General features: G+C 33.2%; 3 protein-coding genes and 1 long non-coding RNA gene across 6 annotated transcripts; 2 read left to right on the top strand and 2 right to left on the bottom strand.

Moving 5' to 3' along the window:
- The first annotated feature begins 1,034 nt into the window (after positions 1 to 1,034).
- Positions 1,035 to 2,283, top strand: LOC139994685 (60S ribosome subunit biogenesis protein NIP7 homolog). Its single transcript, XM_072017569.1, has 4 exons — positions 1,035 to 1,207; positions 1,350 to 1,575; positions 1,815 to 1,955; positions 2,062 to 2,283. Exons 1-4 carry the CDS (start codon positions 1,152 to 1,154, stop codon positions 2,179 to 2,181), a joined length of 543 nt encoding a protein of 180 aa, XP_071873670.1. The 5' UTR covers positions 1,035 to 1,151; the 3' UTR covers positions 2,182 to 2,283.
- Positions 2,284 to 2,385: 102 nt separating this feature from the next.
- Tyrrs-m (Tyrosine--tRNA ligase, mitochondrial) lies at positions 2,386 to 4,139 on the bottom strand. The gene is made up of 3 exons (XM_072017568.1): positions 3,816 to 4,139; positions 2,846 to 3,741; positions 2,386 to 2,757 (listed from the first exon to the last, which is right to left on the bottom strand). Exons 1-3 carry the CDS (start codon positions 3,938 to 3,940, stop codon positions 2,408 to 2,410), a joined length of 1,371 nt encoding a protein of 456 aa, XP_071873669.1. The 5' UTR covers positions 3,941 to 4,139; the 3' UTR covers positions 2,386 to 2,407.
- Positions 4,140 to 5,552: 1,413 nt separating this feature from the next.
- Positions 5,553 to 8,278, bottom strand: LOC139994781 (uncharacterized). Of its 3 annotated transcripts, XR_011801731.1 has the most exons (3): positions 7,069 to 8,269; positions 5,773 to 7,006; positions 5,553 to 5,638 (listed from the first exon to the last, which is right to left on the bottom strand). It is a non-coding gene; the product is annotated as an uncharacterized lncRNA (long non-coding RNA). The 3 variants fall into 3 exon arrangements; XR_011801730.1 differs by having other exon boundaries at positions 5,553 to 7,006; positions 7,069 to 8,278; XR_011801732.1 differs by having other exon boundaries at positions 5,553 to 7,006; positions 7,716 to 8,278.
- A 2,818-nt stretch (positions 8,279 to 11,096) lies between these two features.
- On the top strand, positions 11,097 to 14,122 carry Twdlt (TweedleT). The gene is made up of 3 exons (XM_072018529.1): positions 11,097 to 11,237; positions 12,114 to 12,773; positions 13,325 to 14,122. Exons 1-3 carry the CDS (start codon positions 11,223 to 11,225, stop codon positions 13,598 to 13,600), a joined length of 951 nt encoding a protein of 316 aa, XP_071874630.1. The 5' UTR covers positions 11,097 to 11,222; the 3' UTR covers positions 13,601 to 14,122.
- The last annotated feature ends 5,841 nt before the right edge of the window (positions 14,123 to 19,963 follow it).

Genomic DNA, 19,963 nt, shown 5'->3' with positions numbered 1-19,963 from the left:
AATTTTCAACATGTAAGATCTGAAACTATAAGTTTTAAGATGCGGAATCTATTGATTCAAAAGTTATGAAAATATAAAATTGAGTATTTTTAGGGTATTTCCCATGTTACTTTGACACCAGATTGGCTTCTATCCGTCAAAACGACCAATCAGTGGACTGCACAGAGCACAACAATTGATTGGCATGAGCATTCATATGTTCTTGACTTCCACTTATCTTATTCAAAAATGTACACTGAGGATTTTTACACAATTTTATATTTTTATTAGTGGTTTAATTGTTCTTTCACAGAGTATAAAAATACAAAATACGTAACTATTCTTTGTCCTTCTAGGAATAATGTTTCAGGAGTAATAAAAGTAATTATATGCATATCCCGTTGAAAAGTAGATAAAGTGTGCTCTTCCGAAGCCTTTGCTTACCTCATTGAAAAATAGCTTTATGAAAGCCGCTGAAAATTTTAATAAAAAATTAAGTATCTCACAAGTTACAATCCCATCGGAAACCATCCTTTGTCTTATATAAGGCTCCGGAAACTAAATAAGAAAGGAAGAGAATCTTATAGCAAAACAAGAAAAGCAGATTAGTTAAAAACCAGAAATTTCTCATTTAACAAAAATCATTAACACAATTATTAAATTAAGTGTTTTTATATATTTTAAAAATGTCTCATAAACTACTAAAACTAATTATTTCATTTGAAAAATACCTTACCCACAATTTATATTAATTTATACTTTTCGTACATTGGGTTTGTTATCGTCCTTAAAGGTTTTCTTGTACATAATTTTTTCGAATTTCAATATTAAAAATTACTTTTTACTGCGTGATACTTTTCAAACTTTCCTCTACTCGTGCGAGATATAATTTGTAAACAAGACAAACATGACCGCTAGATGGAGGGACATGCGATTGGTTAATAAAGGAGCTGTGCAAGAGCACACCTTATCTGCCTTGTAATATTATAGACGTAGGCAATTTATTAAAAACACATGTTTCTTGACTTAACCTTATTCGTGATTTGTTTATTTTAGAAGATTTCATAAATAAAAGAATTATAAATGATTAAACAAAAATAATTCAATAATGTCATAGACGATTTTAATATTTCGCAATACAAAAGTTTATGTAATTTATGAATACATAAAATATGAAGCGGTTAACTGAAGATAAGACGAAACTTGTTTTGGAAAAATTAACAAAATAGTAAGTTCCGAATAATTTCTTTGTATTGAGATTAAGTAAAATAATTTCAAAAATAAATAAATATATAATATAAATATAATAAAATAAATGTTAATTTATAATCTCCTTTATAATCTCTTTTAATTTTTTATGCTTTTCCTAGTATTGGGACTAACGTAAAATTATTACTTGACCGACCAGATGGTGTTTATTGTTTTCGAGAAAAGAAAGGCAGAGTATATTACGTTTCTGAAAAGATTTTGTCACTAGCAAGTATGGTAAATCCAGAAAAATTGGCAAGTCTTGGAACATGCTTTGGAAAATTTACAAAATCTGGAAAATTTAGGCTTCACATCACTGCTTTATATCATCTGGCTCCTTATGCACAAGTAATTATGTCATTTTTATTATAATGTTAAATTTCGGTATATTATTTTTTACTAACATTGATAATGTATCACTGAAGCATTGAACATATAGCATTTACATTCATTACAAGTATATTTTCCACGTTGCTCCAAACAAATAAATCAATCATTTAAATTTTATTATTAATATCAATTCAATTTTAAATTATAATTTATAAACCTGTGTGAATATATATGTGTATTATAATGTCTTCTTCTAGCATAAAATTTGGGTAAAATCATCAGCTGAACAACAGTTTTTGTATGGACATCATATTTCTAAGTCTGGTATAAGTCGAATTACAGAAAATACTCCTCAGTATCAAGGAGTTGTTATTTTTTCCACAAATGATATTCCACTGGTAACTAAAGTATTTTTACTGTAATTCATTTCTCGAAAAATTTCAATATCTTGTGATTGATCTATATCTCATTAAAAATTTGTAATTGCTAAAATTACTATTTTAGGGTTTTGGTGTCACCGCTAAAAGTACAATGGATTGTAAATATGCAGACCCAATGGCAACGGTATGTTTTCATCAAGCTGATGTAGGAGAATATATTCGGTCAGAAGACTCTTTAATATAACAATGTAGAAAAAATCGTATATTTAATTTTTTTTATCAAATAAATTGTTATATCTCAAGATTATAAAAAATAAAAATTTTTTTATTAAACATATTTTTTATAATGTTAAGAAAATTACGATTACTGTATATATTTAAAAAATCAGAAGGAAATTACTACTTCAGTATCAGTAGACATCTTTTGAATGCATTAAAGTTACATAAATTTTAATTATAAATGGTTTATTTTATAACCAGCGTACAACATGATAAGTCTTTTTTCCAACTCTAAGTAATGATATATTATTACTTAATATATGTATTCCAGGTACAATGAGTTCTGCTGAATTCGTAATTTTTTGATAATTAATGTAAAAACCTCCAGCTGCTATAATTCTCCTTGCATCATGGTCTGTTTTAAAACAGTTTGCTTTCATAGCTAAGTCATAAGCATTAATACCTGGTTCAGATAGAAGTTCTACTATAGTAGCACCATCTAATATCTGTACTAGATCATCCACTTGCATTTTTGCTAAAGAATCAATAGAATTATCATAAAGAACAGCAGATGCCCTCTTTGCTGCAAGTAATCCTTCTTCTGCAACAAAATATGTACAATTAAACTTGCATGAAATGAAAATAATTTAATAGTTTTTAATCCCTAGATGGAAAACTTGTTTGATTACCTCCATGAACTAATATTGTAACTTTCTCAGCTAGAATTTTTTGTGCTTGTCTCAGTTCTGGTCTTTTAAAATGCTCTTCTACAATTTGTTTAATTTTATGTACAGATAAAAATGTGAAGAAATGAAGGAATTTTTCCACATCTGCATCTTCTACTCTAATAAAATACTGATACAATTGAAAGCTAGAAGATTTTGTAGGTGAGAGCCAAACTGCATTGCCTGTAGATTTTCCAAATTTTTGTCCACCTTGGGCTGTGACTAATGGTAGCGTTAAACCATAAACTTGCTTTTTGGTATATTTAGTGATTAAATCATAACCAGATACTATATTTCCCATTTGATCTTGACCTCCAACTTGAAACAAGCAATTATATTTACGGTATAAGTGAAGCCAATCATATGCTTGGAAAATGGGGTAAGTGAATTCTGTAAAACTCATTCCACTTGCGGATTCTAATCTACTTCGCACAGATGCACGACCAAGCATTGTACCCATTCTGAAATACTTTCCAATGTCTCTAATAAATGAAAGGAAATTCATATCTTTATACCATTCTATATTGTTTAATATTTTTATGGGAGTCAAATGTTGATGGTTTCTACAAAAATATCTCGCATGATTCCTGATAATATTTTTGATATCATTTCTTATACATTCTATGTTGTCCTTGAGTATAAAATGTTCCATTTCAACGCGTTCTGTTTTTCTAAAACTTGGGTCACCGATTAAGCCTGTTGCACCTCCTAACAGGATGATCACTTGATGACCACAACGTTGCCAATGTAAAAGATTTATTAGAACTAACAAATTTCCTATATGCAAACTGTCCGCAGTGGGATCGAATCCAGCGTATATACATTGTGGTGGATTTCTCCATAACTTTTTTATGTCATTCCTAAAATTTTATTTCATTTTTTAAAACTTGTTTGTTTTATATGAAGATTTAAAACAGGTGTTAATGAAACTTACACGCAGGTATCAGGGAAAATATCTTCATACAATTGTCTGTTTTCGGCATCTAATATATATTTTGCAGAATATTGACGAATATTAAAACTCTTGGTTATAGAACGTAACCTCAATATGTTATTCATCTTTAATTAACTCTGTCTATATACAAGGATATGTACAATTTAATTGCAATATGAATAGTCCATATAACTATTCTTCCTTACAACATTTTTAATTATGAAATTTTTATTTAATTGATTAAATGTGCGTATACATTGAGAAATATAATCTTATAATTAATTTCTGGTTTCTAACTTTGGATCGACAGATGGCAATACAGTTGCAATATAAAATTTTACATAATGTAGCAGATTTCTAAGTAATCCATCATACATATTTTCATAATTTTTAATAACTCTTTTATACTTATATATTACTATTATATATATATATTATATTATATATACTTATATATTACTTTTATAACTTATATATTACTATTGATAAAAAAATATATTTTTTGCTGCACTAAATTCTCATTTCATTTTTTAAAAGGCAAATATATGAAATTTTTACTATTGTTTCTAAACAAGGATAGCAAACAAGTGTACACGAAAAAAGAAATTAAAATACATACAAAAAAAGGAGAAATAAGCATTTTCACTTTATCTTCACATCTTATTTATAGGTAAAGAAATTATATTTGAGTATAAGAAGAAAACAATAAACCTAAACATAAATTTACATTTGAGACAAAGAAAAATTACCAAAAAATGTTTAAACAAATTGCACAGTTAAAAGATATTATTTCTTTCAATAGATCATGATAATTAATATGAATTTATATTTCCTAGTTTATGCAACTCAAGAGGAGAAGAAGAAATAATTAAAACTTCCTCATTTCGCTTTTATTTGCAACGTAATCATCGGTTCTTTACTAAATTCATTTTCTGTACCATTAATCTGTAAGAGAGAACGGAAGTCGATTTTCTAGGTTACTCGAGACAGAAAATACCACCACCTTTCGTTAACAATAAAAAGTAAAGTAGAGATGAGTGACGTAACATCTTAGTAAAATAAATAGAACGGAGGGGAATTAGTTCCTGGATGTTCTAAGAAGAGTTTAATTAAAAGGTATTGCCATTATTGTATAAAATAAATAGACAGTTCAGTATATAAGACAAACTCTTTTATTTAATATCTCTGAAAATATTATATATTTTATGAAGAAGTTAATGGTGTCTTTCAATGGCTTTGTTCTAATTAGGCATTATTTAAATTTGTAAATAGATCTTCGCTTATAAGATAACTAATTTTACTTAAGTTGAAGCAAACGTTTTACTACAAAGTGTAATGAAAGTTATTGATATACACGTATGATTAATCTAAATTAAAAGAATAAATCATCTTCCAATAATTATACAATTAATTGTATAATTCTTAAAAATATTTGTTACTTCATTAATTTCGTAATAGTGCGTAACGGTCCCTTTAAAAAGTTAATCTCAGACCAGTGCAACAGCTTTTTATAACGCGTATACGTGTTTCTAATAATGCAGTAGCCAGGTGGTTGCTCTAATGAATGGTGTAGCTCGCTCGGTTTTCCGTGATTTTTCTTCATGCTACGTGACACGCTTAAATAATTATCTAATGAACTCTCGAGCACAAAAATACTTTCTATCGGTTGTTAAAAATAAAAGTTTCGAAATTATTCCTTTCTCCTTCTTTTTGTATATATATTCTTATTAATATATATTCTTTTTGTATAATATCAAAGTTCTTTTGATTTTTTAATAATTAGTTTATAAATTTTTCGTAGGTTAGGTTGAATTTGGAAATACCTGTGTACAAAATTAAGCATTATTACATTATTTAATGAACCTTCGCTTGTATAAAATAATAATAATAATAATAGAAACATACTTGCGATAGAAATAAATAACATCTGAAATACAAAAAAGCAAGATATTCTGACCTCAAAAGATTTGACGTGTAGTCTGACCTTGATTGCCTCGATTCTACTTTCGATCTTATTTCAGATGTTCATCCTTTCTATTTGCTAATACGAAACCAATAGGCGAATTCGAGTTCGAATATTTTGCCTTCAGCTATACTACATACTGTTCAGTAACTTCAATGAAATTGCTAATTTTTAATTTATACGATATATTGTAACCGATTGTGTTATTTTGTAATTTACACAATATTGGAATTTCTTTCATTTTTTTAACCGAGTGTAATTACTTAGTTGCTTTTGTTGATCATAGAATCTATTGATTAGATTTGTTGACTAGCACTTTGATGTCTATCTTGATTAATTACAGTCAAGTGTTTGTTATGGACTTTTGCTGAAAGCTGACTACACCTAAAAAACTAAGAATAGGTTTCCTAGACCACTTGACCCAATATTTTTGACAGGTTGATTACCGATGATCGCCGTGATAGTGAATGAATAGATTTGAGACTATGGAAAAGGATTTATGCTTGTACAGTTTAATAAATGGACGACTGTCTGCGGTGGAAACCGAATTTGTTGCGGCTATGATGGCTCGTTAAGTTGACGTCATGATTTGTTGAGTGATTTGTTGCATTTAGTTGATATAATTGATCCTTCGTGGGAAGGAAAGCGCATTACTAGATCTTCGTTAGTTTGAACTGATTTTTTAATCGTGTTTTAATGGAATTTTTTCAATCAGAATTTAATTAATTTCTTTTCTTCTGGATTTAATTAATTCACTTTAGTTTTAGCGTTTACCTCTGACATGTTGTTAATGTATTTGAGTTTCTTAAGTTATAATGGTAAAATTTAAAAGAATTTAGCATTTTGTACTTAAGTAATTAGTCCGATTTTCAGAGTATTTGCCTTTCTCCTGTGTCCAAAGGTGTCTAAACTTTGTCCGTTTTTGTCACGCCATTCTTTCAGCCAATTCTATTCAATAAGGTATTCGAACCGTCATCCATCATTCTAAACACCTTTAATTTCCTTCATAATAGCTTCTAAACAGCAGAAAAATCCCTTCATTGCCCTGGACTTTTCCTGGAATGTTTACCGTATAAGAGAACACCATTTGGCCCGCAAAACGTCGCTGACAAGCCTCATTCCACAAAACTTCCTTTCCAACGCGCTTGCAATGTCTCTCTTTTGTAAGGCGACTCTAACTCTCTGAGATTCTGCCCTGTTTTCCCATGACTCCGTTTCACATACAGATCTGATAAAAAAAAAAAGTTTTATTCCGTCGAGTGGTCTCGACATCGTTACAATTGCGCTTACCTCTGCGTTTCTGTTTCTCTGCGACGTTATTCTTTTATAGATATTTTTTAAGATTTAGGATTTGAATGTTTTCAAGCGTCGAAGTTTTACACTGGTTTATGAAAGTATTTGAACGCTTATAACATTAACAACTACATTATTCTTATAGGATGCACGTTCATCCATAAAGTGTGTTAGAAGAAATATCGCTGTTTGGACATAAGTAAACGTGTGGTGAAGATAAACTGCACGGAATCACGGTCAAATAAATCTCCGTACACTGCGAACATAATGAATGCAATTGCAATTGCGAACACGAACGAAGTCACGTACAAAGGTGAAATCTCGTGTCAGTTTCGTTTTAGGAAATAGAAAGAGCGGAAGAAGCTTCCGAGTGTACATAATATTTATTATAAAGAGGAATGTTAAAGCACATTACTTTTACTGCTTTAACTGTAAGTTTAGTATCTCTTTAAAAGAAGAGAGAGAATCGCAATTTACTTATCCTCCATCGATCAATACTATTTAATTAAGGAAAACTTGCACCATTTGTAAAATTAGCAATTAATAATTTTAATATTTATAACAAAAAAAAAGGAAAAGTTGTAAGGAAGTGGTCTGAACGCAATTCGCAAGAGTTGTTAGAATTTCGATTTACTGCAAATTACCTTTCTAACACACTGTCGCTTTTCATTGTCTTTAAGATTCTACTCCATGTTCCCATGACCGTTTCACATGCATTCTTCGTAGTTGCACTTATTCATGGTTCATCTTTGAAAAAGTTTCACTCTCAAATCCATCGAGCCATAAAACAATCTCCAATCATTAAACCTTTTCTTCTTTCCTTACACTTTTCTCTTTTAATTTTCAAATCCATTTGTTGTTTTATGGTTTTGTCATTTCATATTACATAGGAAATAAAGTAGTGATAATGAAAAAAGAGTAATTATATTGGAGAGAGGGATATGTGTTTCAATTTCTACCATTTGTCACGGTGTACTTCCAACTTTATGTATCATAAAAGAACAAGAAAGAAGAGATTCATTTTATGAGAAAGAGAGATTCTATTTCGCAGTAATCCTATTACTTAACGTATACTTCACCATAAATCACACTGTTCGAAACTTTTACCTTTTAAAATCAAAATGCTTACTGCCAATTCAACCTAAATCGTTTATGAGACACAAAGAAAGCTCTCTCTTCGTATCGATCTCAACTAATTCTATAAACCAAAATTTCTATTTCAAGCTCTGATTTAAATTTCTCAGAGCTTGGGAAATCATTTTTAAAGAATTTTCTATCTGTCCTGAAAACGTGAACTGGAATATTCACGAAATCTCAGAACAAGCGCGACGTACTAATAACACGATTGAAACCCAAAAAATCACAAATATATAATATACAGTATATAAAAAATATAATGTCTATGAAAGAAAAAAAAAAGAAACGAATGACAAAAGAAACAGTTTCCACGCATCGCTTGATGCCCGGCAGAATTTCGATTTGCTGAAAATTCCCTTTCTAATGCACTGTCGCTTTTTACTCGCTTTGGGATTCTACTCCATGTTCCCATGGACGTTCCGCATTTCGATCGGGACGAAAGAATCTACGAACCTTTCTACCTTCGAGCGTTTCGTACTCTTAGTGGGACGTCCGGCGTTGACTGGTCCACACGTATATAACGCAACGACACGTGCTTATACCAATACATACAGACATATACACAACGGGCTTCTCCTTTTCCCATTCACCAGACTTACGCGGTTGGTTACGTGCTCGGTCGTTGTTACTCTTCATGATGTCTGTTTGCGATGTCCCATCCTGAAGCCAACGATTAAAATCGTCCGCTCTTCCTAGCGATTCCTCATTGCCAGCGGTTCTCATGCGAGGACATTCTCACGCTTCAGTTCCCTTCATGTGTCTTCATGATGATGATGTCTTCATCATGTTCATGATGATGTTTCATGTTGCTTGACGTCGTTTGACATAGTTCGACATTGTTTTGATATGGACAGTTACTCGCATTAATATTGAAACACAGCACCATCTCTCTGTACAGAAGAACTCTTTATCCGAACTGCGTTTATTCTGTTGCTGGTTGAATTCATTTATCTGAACGTGAGCTCCTATTGTGTGAACAAAAGATAATAGGTAATGAGGAAAATTGGTGAGCTGCTATTATACGAATTTCAATTGTACAAACTATTTGTCACTCCAACAAATGAATGGTTTAGATATCGTCCCTCTTATGCCAGTATCACGAATCTGCAATTCGACAGATTATAGGAATTTACAATTGAATGTAAAATTATTGGATGGTTCTGGAGATAATGAATCAAGTTTAAAGCATAATCGTTACATTGTTGTACTATGTTCGTTATAACACTCACTTTTTTAATCTATATAGATGGAAGAAAAAGATGGAGATAATCAATCTATTTCTATAATGAAAATGGCTTTTGGAATAAAAGGGACGATATCATGTTGCTTATTTTAAGAGAATATGAATCACTGTCATAGCATGAAAATACGAGTAATTGTATCATAGTCACCTTAGAATCCAACAATATCAGCTGAGAATTAAAACGATGGTTCCGCCATTACTTACTACATGTTATAATGAACACCACGTTTTTGTTCGATGGTCCACAAAATACAAAAAAGCAATGATGGCTCTGGTGGTTACATCGAATCGCAGGAGAAGAGACGAAGTACCGCGCGTATCTCCACATTACGAAACTGAAAGTCTTTCCACTTCCTGCAGGGAAGTCCCGTCCTCGAACGGAGAAAGGGAACCTCGAAAATGAATTTGACCTAAATCATTTTTTTTCATGAGTACGCAAACACGATACTTTCTTTTTTCTTTTATGACCGTCTCTCAGCCACTGTGTTCGATTATCGAATCTCGAATCTCGATACGTGCGTTCTTCGATTACAGTCCACTTATTCCACTTGTAGCGGATTTCCTTCGTTTCCCTTTTCCTTGGACTTCCTTCGATTATAGTTCACTTATCTCATTTAGGTTGTACTTTTTCTAAACATCACATTTTCCACTATCTCTCTGTCAAACGCGTACTATAAAAAAAAAAGTATCTCTAAGAAACCTCAAAATATCCTCATCATGAAAGAGACAGAATAGTAGGATAAGACAGATTAGGTTAGCTACAATAAGAGCTAGAGAAATAAGTGTTATAGCGCTGAAAAGAGAAATAGTATTGTTGTATTGGGTAGAGATTACATACGGTTGTAAACTTGATAGTTGGAAGTCATTCAAAGCCGAAATGCAAAGATTAAATAAAATAAGTAAAAATGAAAGGAACACTGGATGGATACTTTTAATTCGCGTAAGAGTTGAGTTTTGGTTGACCGAAAGAACGCAGTAGGTTATGCAGGGAACGCAGGACGTTCTTATTGTACTTGCCCTTCGTAAAAGATAGCAACGGCCTAAATAGAATATTAGAATCCATTATATTTATACATACATATATATATATACATGTGTGTATATATATATATGCGTTTAGATTAAGATAAGATTATATATATAATATAAGAATAAATTAAGAATATATATATATATATTAAGGGATTTATAAATTTATTATAATATATATATATATATATATATATATTACTGGCCAACGACATGAAACATACGAAGATATACATTTTCATGTACTCGCTATCGTAAGAAGCCTAAAAATAGTCTCATAATTTAAAAAAAGGAAAAATTCCGCCATCACGTCTCCATTACGTAAATTCGTATTCTCTATATTGAAACGCTGAGCAGGAGTCATACTCGCAGGCATTAGGTGAGTTTAGAAAGTGCCAATCCTCTTGCCGGCCAAAAAACCCATCACCTCGCGCTGACACGTTTGTCACCCGTGAATGCAGAATTTTTAAAAGGGACAAAGGTTCAAGGATAATAATCGATCTTCGATTAAAAAAGGGTTAACAACGAGTACCGAGGGAGTCAAGTTCGTAGTGTATAAGGAAAAGAGCTGCAGCAAGATCGGCGACAGCGGAGAAAGAGGGAAAGAGAGAAAGAGATTCGCCAGGCGGTCTCATCAGCATAGGTGATGGGTCGAGATACGAGTGGGGCCAGGGCTGGTATAAAAGGGGAACCGTAGCATCTGTGGAGCATCAGTCCTCAAATCCAAGGAACAGCAGCAACCATGAGGGCATTCATGGTGAGTTGAATTTCTTTCGTCTACTCGCTGACCCTTTTTGATCGACATCCTCTTCCTGACCAGTGGAGCTAGTGTCTTGTGACGTTCTAGACAGTGTCCATTTGCCATTGCCGGATTATCGTCCATTTATTTCATGTCTTCCTTCTTTTCGCTAATTTTTTGTTTCCTTCTTCTTTGATTTTTTTTTTATTATAGTGCATTTATTATATTTACATTGGATTCCCTCGTTCCTTTTTCTCCTTGAATTTTCTTTGAAATTTCCTATTAGGATCCTGGCCAAGTGGAGGGTTGAGAATCACAGTAGTATAAGTCGACCCACTGCTACTTTCCTTGCTAGTTCTGCCTATATTGTTATCAAAAAATTTATTATATTTTTTCGAGTCATGAAAACGCGTCGCCGTAAAAAATAAGGTTACAGCTTAGTTAGTTATAAAATTAAAGTACTAAGGTATAAACAAATTGTGCTTTTGAGAATCGAAATACATGACTGAACTGGAATTGTCAAAATTTCGAATTATACGAAGAATTTAGATATTAGAAGTAGCGACGAAAGAGACAGAAAGAAAAAGAACATGGGAATTTGTGGGGAGCATTGAAAGGGAGAGGGTATGAGAGAAAGTAAAAAAGAGTAGGGATTCTGCTGATCCAGAAGACAATACAGATGCAATTGCGTTCGATGTCAATACATTTGATGATCATATTAAGATGCACAATTATGAAAGCACGAGGAAAACTTTCTAATCCCATGTAATCACGTATTCCTCGTTCCATTTCCTTTAATTTACGTTTCATTAATCACTTTCCTATAATCCCTTCCTTCGCCCGTTGTTTTCATTAAGTTCACCACTCTAACCGTATTACTCTCTCTGTTCCTAGATCGTGATGCTCGCCGCTTCGGTGATGGCGCGGCCAGAAGCAGGTTATTCTTACTCTCAGCCTAGCTCCAGTTACGGAGCACCGGGAGGTGGAACCACCGGAATAGGTGGTGGACTCGGTGGCGGACATGGAGGAGGACTTGGCGGAGGACTTGGCGGAGGACTCGGCGGTGGACTTGGCGGTGGACTCGGCGGTGGACTCGGCGGTGGACTCGGCGGTGGACTCGGCGGTGGATTTGGTGGAGGCTTCGGTGGTGGCATCGGAGGCGGTGGCGGCGGTGGATTCGGTGGTGGTTTCGGTGGTGGAATCGGTGGAGGAGCCGGTGGAGGTGGCGGTGGTGGATTCGGAGGTGGTTCTCTCATCCAGAAACACATCTACGTACACGTACCACCACCAGAAGCCCCAGAAGACAGACCGGCCAGACCCATTTTACCACCAGCTCCACCCCAGAAACACTACAAGATCATCTTCATCAAGGCACCCACTCCACCAACTCCCACTGCTCCTGTCATTCCTGCTCTTCCTCAACAAGATGAACAGAAGACGTTGATCTACGTGTTGGTGAAGAAACCGGAAGAAGCTCCAGAAATCACTCTGCCTACTATTGCTCCGACCCAACCGAGCAAACCAGAAGTTTACTTCATCAAGTACAAGACCCAGGTAAGCGACCCATAGGAGGAAATTTTATGATATAAAATTTGAAAATGTTTTTTCGTGGAGATATTCATCTTCTTTTGTTTCATTTGTAATTGGAATCGTTTCATTCTTCATTCTTGTATTAAAGTTATTGCTATATTGCTCGTATAGGTTCTTTACTCAAGGTATTTAGTTTCTCAGCTTAATCTATGTAACGAAACTTTTCCTAATTTGCAGAGTTACATATGTTTTTCAAGGTTTAAGAGATACTAATAAGTCTGTAAAAAAATATAAAATCGTCATACATAAGTCCCTGCCTTAGGACTATATACTTAAACTCTTACTTGAATTAAAGAAAGGATATCCATGATAAATCCGTTATTATATACCACAATTTTCGTCTTCAACAAAGCAGTTGATAGAATATGTAAAACTCACACAGAAACCCTCATACGTTTATGAACTCTCCATCCAAACCTCCAGTATTCATCACTCTCATTCAGCATACAGACCCTGTGTACCTAAAAATCTCGTGCTTAATCAAAACTGATCAGACTGCATTCTACGAATTACAGAAGGAAGTTACCTCTGGTGGTGGCGGCGGTGGCGGTGGCGGAATCGGCGGAGGAATCGGCGGAGGAATCGGCGGAGGAATCGGCGGAGGAATCGGCGGAGGAATCGGCGGAGGAATCGGCGGAGGAATCGGTGGAGGAATCGGTGGAGGAATCGGCGGCGGCATCGGCGGAGGCGTCGGTGGAGGCGTCGGTGGAGGGCTTGACGGTCATGGCGGTAGCGGACCAAGCGGACCCAGTACGTCTTACGGGGCTCCCGGCGCTTCAGGGCCTTACTAGTCACTCAAAATGCCCGTTGAACCCCCGCAGCTCCTCCTCCACCCGTAATCGAACCTATCTTTACGTTCCGCGACACGCACGCATTCACGGCTTCGGCCACGGCTTCAGCCACGGCTCAACTGCGATCCTATTGGACGCAACACACTGTGATCCCACGTGGACGACCGCGGCGACGAGCAGGAACAGGACAATCGAATGGACAGTCGATAGTAACATGAGGCTCCTGCTCGCGATTCGGAGTTACACGATTAGTAAGAATAATACGACCACGATCATGATGATGACCGTGATGACCAGGATGATGACGACGATCATAACGATGATGATAATGGTGATGATAATGACGACGATCATGATGATGATGATGATGATGACGATGGTGGCTCTAACGGAAGTTAGAAACACGGTAATCAAGACGACGACGACGACGACAATTAGGATTAAATGTTTTTTTATACGTTACTTTTTGCAAGAAAACGGTGGCGAAATAAAGCTTTTTTTATGTATTTTTACATAAAACAATGATGTCTTCTTTCGCATTATCCCTTGACCTTTTATTGATAAATAAGTTAAGTTACAGTTGAGTTTTTTATTGAAGGTTTGAGTTTCGGATAAGGATGTAGAAAATTTTGAAATAACAGATCGATGACTGGGAATCCAAATTAATTATTTGGTTAACAAAATAACGTTGTGAAATAGTTTAATACTATTTACAAAATTTGCTACAACGACTTTATATAGAGTATGTCTTCGTTTAAAACAATGAGCCGAATCAGTTATTTCGTTGCTAAATTATTGCAACGTGAAAGCACGTTCGATTGATCTTCCGACTACAATCTCCCACATGGAGCGTCGTGAACTTTCAATTTCTATTCGTGCTCCTTTTCTCCTGTTTAAGAGGGCCAGAGAAAGTCGTCTGTGAAATCATCCTTCGAGAACATACTTCCTTAAAAAATAAAAATCCTCGCCCTTTGCCAAAATAAACTTTCTATTAGAAGCAAAACAGGTAGCGGGCGAATAAAATAGAACTAAAATCAAAATACTGGATTACGTCACATTTACTAGTATTATAAGAAATAGCCTATAATAAATAATGAAACAGTCATTCTTGATAGTAGGAAATTTCTAAATGTAAATTTACGGATCAAAAATGACAAGAAAGAATATCTTTTAAAGTGAATTTCAAATCTTCACAAATAATAGAAAAACTCTGTATAAACGTAGAAAGGAGAATTAGGAAAATAATAAAAAAAAATATATGTATATATATAAATTTAGAATTAAATTAAAAAATTTTTAAACAAAGGAGACATCCAGAGTTAATTTTAAAATAACAATTAAAAAAAGATTCTAATCCAAACGCAACAAGCTAATTTCTATTTTTATAAGTGTAAAAGTCATTTTAACATTCATTATATATACTGCTATATACTAGGGCGCTTTATAATACAAGGTCATCATTATGGGAATAATTACAGAATGAGAATAATGCAATCGAAAATTTAGCTGCATGAAATCACGTTTCACTTTAATTTCTCCGTATTCTCAGGAACACGTGTAACGAAAGTCTAAATTGGCACGAAGTCATTAAAATATTGCAAGAACTGACCGCATTCAACAGTAGTGTTGATTGGTAAACGCTGTGAATTTTAGACCCTGAGATTCTTATTTCGCATAAGATAAAATTTAAACTTTAATTTTACTGAGAAATATTTATAAAATTTCCTTACCGACATTAGTAATATTAACATGCTGATAACAATAACAGAAAGAATAACAGAAGAAAATAAACAAATATTAAAACAAAAAGAAATTACGGTGATATTAAAATTAAATATTATGAAAGAATAAATATTGGAAAACCACCAATGGTTTGGTATGGTATGGTATCTAGAAATTAGTTTCAACATAAATGACATCATATTCTGTGAATTAGGTACAAACAGAAAACACGTTAAATCATTTTTATTCGCACTCTTAGCCAGGTAAAAGATATCTACAAATCAACATTTCGAAAATGCTTATATACATTTGCTAAAAAAAATACATAATTGCGTTAATCATATGGTAAATAATTTCCATTCGAATCTAGAAGTAACATGTTCACGTAAATAAAGAGAAACTATCCTAGCACGCGGTTTCGTATCATTCAATCCTGTGTGTGATGAGGTAAAACGTCTAAAGTATAAACGTTGTATTGTGCAATGATTCTTCGTCTAAAACATTATACAAGCTAAGAAGAGTCCTGGCCTACGCCACCCTGTGTGGGAAACCAAGTGCTCTGTGGTCCACCAACGCGGCTTATTCGCATGAACGCGTCACTATTGCATCATGTGCGCGCGTCACGTCGAAAGATTTATATCAACCGTATTCAAACTTTCAACGTTCCGAATAATTAACCTTATTATTATGAATCATGTAAAAATGTGAAATATGGAAATTAAGGATTTATAAACCAATGAATTTTAATAGTGGTTGATTACACGGAAGTGTGTCGTCTTTCTAAATGTATATGTATAAACACGTATAAATTAATCCTGTTAGAGATATTTAGATGTTTAAGTATAAATACGAATATCATTATGTGATTACCCATGTTATAAAATGATTGATTGCATTAGAAATCAAGATACATGTACGTATATATACTGAAACTTGTTAAAAGAAAGAAATGTTTTGATATACGTAACCTCACAAATCCATCATACTAGAAATATGTACATATATTAGTTAACTTACTATCCACAATCTAATAAACATTCTTTACAACGTTAAATTTAACTTCTTTCGCCTTTTTATATAAATTATTTTTTTAATTAAACTATATTCGATGTATAATCTGAACAAAGACTAATAAGATTTTTATTAAATTATGTAAATTAAGTTAATGTCTGTAGTTAAATAAAGTAATGACATTCTGTATTAGCCTCGAAGTGATTAACGTTTTGATACAAGAATGATATAAGATATTCATTGTTAACTGAATAAATATCAACTCTCTAAATAGACAGTAGAATTTGTTTTAGTCAGACGTACTTCATATAGTACGTAACTTGGATTATTATAACTATGTATATAATTATGTTTTAATATTGTCTTACATACATAACAAATAACAGATAAAAATCATTAATTATTGAATAGAAAAATGAAAAATAATATATAAATAAATTATTTTTTAAAACAAAATTAATTTATCTCAAAATCTAAGCAAAAATGTACATAAAGAATTAATTCTTCCTAAAAATCCACGAAATCATTCAATCATAACCTTAAAAATTCGCAAAAAATGTAACTATTTGACAAATATCGCGATTTTATCAATCGATGAAGTGTTCAACCACCAGTAATGATTTTTTTTACGAAACTTAACTCGGCAAAGATTAATCAAGAAGACTTGACCTCGAGGATGCTCATCGAGTACGGTTTTTCAGTGATAAAAAGAAGGGAAGAAAGGAGAGGAAAGTAACGTACCTACCTGGTAGTCGTCTTCATCTTGATTAGTGGTTGTTTAAGAATAGTGAAAGTTTCGCCGGCTTGCGTCACGACGCCTTTCTCGAAGAAGACGCGGAAATCGATGCCTTCCTCTTACATGGACGATCGATCCTTTCCGCGGCTTGCTTTTTCTAAGTCGGCTGCTATATTTGATAGTGCTGCTGTTTAACCTGCTTTTTTTCCTCTTTGAGTTACCTGGCCAAGGGTGTGTGTAATTGATGGTTTTAACGGTCTTTGAGAAAGAGAAAGTGCAACTGTGCAGCGATAAATCTTGAAACACCGAGAGGTACCACTATTAACCATTGCATTGAACCTTTGACCATGTAATATGAGCACTGTAGAAGAAAGTCGGCGATTGAAATTTGTCTACCTTCGATGCAAAATGAGTTAAATGATCGAAAGCTATATTATGAGAAGACAATGTATCATTTAGTTTATAATTGAGATATTAAAAGTAAACAGCGAAGTTGCTCCTTTTTCTGGATGTGAGATTAATTATTATCATAAAAAAATGGAGATAATTATACACATTTCGTATTAATAATACTTATATATATATATATAAATTACTTTCTTGGCTTATCCAGGTTTCGACACTTGTGACGTCATTAGTCTCGAAAACTGTTTTTATTAAAATAATTACCTTCAAGTGTCCAGTTACTCACAAGTTAATACAATATTTAATTGGGAATTTCACTTTAGTAGCTTTTTTTTAAGTATTACTCATTGCAGTACTCACTTTCTATTTCAAAATACTGACTAACCTGAATATAAGGTATCCTTAAAGAAAATGGTTTCCTTGAAAGAAGTGATTTCTAAGGAAAGCATTCGTCCTATATCAAGACTTTTATTGCAATATATACCAATTCTAAACCATTATTTATTTTATTTTATTATTTTTAAACACGATTTTCTCAAGAACGAAGCATTGTCCGAAAAAATTTTATTCTGCATTTTGTTACTACTTGTTATTATTTGTATTTTTTAAATATAAAATCACCCTATTCCCGATTATACGACGATTGCTAGGACACCATGTATAGCAAACAAGGAAAAGGAATCAAGGGTAAATCAGAGATCTACCTGACCGCTGAGGTAACTGAACCTTTCTATAAAAGAAGAAGCGAGAGTAAGGAGAAGGAAAGACAAAGAGGTTAGATCGAAATTCGTTCCGATTTTTTTAAAGGAGGTCGAGGAATGACCTTTCAGATAAATTGCTTGTGTTGGTGCCTCTCTTTTCGCAGTATAGCAACGATACTTTTAATCCCGTGATGTTCCAGGAAGCCGAAAAGGGGCTTCGCGTGGTGACCATGTGAAAGTTGCCTTTTGATAGACGTTGCTCTCCTCTGTTCCCCACCCCTATCTCTTTCTCGATAGTTTTCCAGTGTTTCACAGGTAAGATTTCTTACGAGAGCATCTTCTCAGCTGCGTAAGAACGTGAGAGAGAGCTCGCTTTCGTTTCCTCCTTCTTCCTTTCACGACGTTAACGCATTCCGCTTTCCCCTCGGTTCATGTCACTTGTTATCCTTTTTCTCCTATTCTTATTTCTTTTAATGTTAATTCTACTTTTTATTTCCTTTTTAATACTATATAGATCTTCCTTTTTAATGGTTTTATTAGACTAATGGTAGGTGTTGATTGAATCTGTTTTTGAAAGTGATGATTTAATTTGGAGAGACATACGTTCATCAATTTGGTGTTTTTAACAAATTTGAGGTTGTATTTTATTAACTGGGATCTTCCTTATCTGTTTTCTTGGACTTCGTCACTGACAATGTTTCTTTCCCTTTCTTTTTTCTTTTCTTGTTTTTAGGGGTATTGAACTTTATTGTTATTAATTATTTAATTGTTATTTAATTACGATTTAGAGAACTTCAGTTAGATGTCAATAAAGATTTGTATTAATTAAAGTAGCATTTTTATATCATTAATAAAAATAGTACTTTTCTGTATTGTTCTTATATCATTTAAGTAATGTTATGTGTAATTAACATAAAAACAATTATTACCAATATTTTATCTTAATTTTGAAACAGAACTATACAATTAAAGACAATAGAAAGTTACCATTATGGTGATTTTAATGTATATTATTGAAAGAAACAGAGAAAAAAATCAAAGAAAAATTTGCTTATGAAATAAGCCAAAATTAAAGAAGCAGAATGAGCAAATTTAGATAGGAACTTAGATAATAACGCATTTCAATGGAAACGACAACGTGACTTGAAACTTAGGTTTATGAAAGTTCGTATGCTCGATCTGGAATATAAAAACGTAAATTTTATCTAAAAATAACCGCATGCTCTCATCTATTATCAATTTGCGAAACCACCAAAAAGTAGTACAATTTACAGTTAAGCGAATCGACTGCCAGAATTGAATTCGAAAAATAGAAATCGTTGTAACTAGTTTCACAATAAAAAGATTATAGTCGATCATCATTGAATAATAATTCCACCATACGTATGTATTTAAATCTCATACATCTTAGACGGCCATTACTTCCTCTTCTAGTTTTTCCTCATTGAACTGAAATATACTGAATCATACATCAAGCTCGATGTTCCATTTCTAATGCGCTTGTTCCTCTCGAAATTTCGCAAAATCTACGTGTCGAGATTGACGAAGAAAATTCTAGACAGTTGGAATTGCTTCTAATAGATATATAAGTACTGCACATTCCATGACCTCGTCTTGCACTCATTCTCGTTTTGAAATACGCACAACCGGCGTGGGGAGTAACCGTAAGTCATACGCAGCATCATCACCATCGATTGACCATGTTAAACGTACGAATCGTATCAGTAATAATATTTCATTTTATTATTTAATATTATTGTTTTAATACTTAATTTTTAACGAAGACAC

This window comes from Bombus fervidus, chromosome 15 (genome assembly GCF_041682495.2).
Source record: "Bombus fervidus isolate BK054 chromosome 15, iyBomFerv1, whole genome shotgun sequence".
Classification (NCBI taxonomy): domain Eukaryota; kingdom Metazoa; phylum Arthropoda; class Insecta; order Hymenoptera; family Apidae; genus Bombus; species Bombus fervidus.
Note: the sequence above shows the minus strand (reverse complement) of the source record. Positions and strands in the feature narration are given on the sequence as shown.

Excerpts from the sequence above, each read along its gene's own strand:
- LOC139994685 (XM_072017569.1), top strand. The coding sequence starts at position 1,152 with ATGAAGCGGTTAACTGAAGATAAGACGAAACTTGTTTTGGAAAAATTA. Across the intron at positions 1,208-1,349 it reads TTGGAAAAATTAACAAAATA|TATTGGGACTAACGTAAAAT; the intron begins GTAAGTTCCGAA and ends TGCTTTTCCTAG. Across the intron at positions 1,956-2,061 it reads CCACAAATGATATTCCACTG|GGTTTTGGTGTCACCGCTAA; the intron begins GTAACTAAAGTA and ends TTACTATTTTAG.
- Tyrrs-m (XM_072017568.1), bottom strand. The coding sequence starts at position 3,940 with ATGAATAACATATTGAGGTTACGTTCTATAACCAAGAGTTTTAATATT. Across the intron at positions 3,742-3,815 it reads ATTTTCCCTGATACCTGCGT|GAATGACATAAAAAAGTTAT; the intron begins GTAAGTTTCATT and ends ATAAAATTTTAG. Across the intron at positions 2,758-2,845 it reads TACAATATTAGTTCATGGAG|AAGAAGGATTACTTGCAGCA; the intron begins GTAATCAAACAA and ends ATTTTGTTGCAG.
- Twdlt (XM_072018529.1), top strand. Across the intron at positions 12,774-13,324 it reads TCATCAAGTACAAGACCCAG|AAGGAAGTTACCTCTGGTGG; the intron begins GTAAGCGACCCA and ends TACGAATTACAG.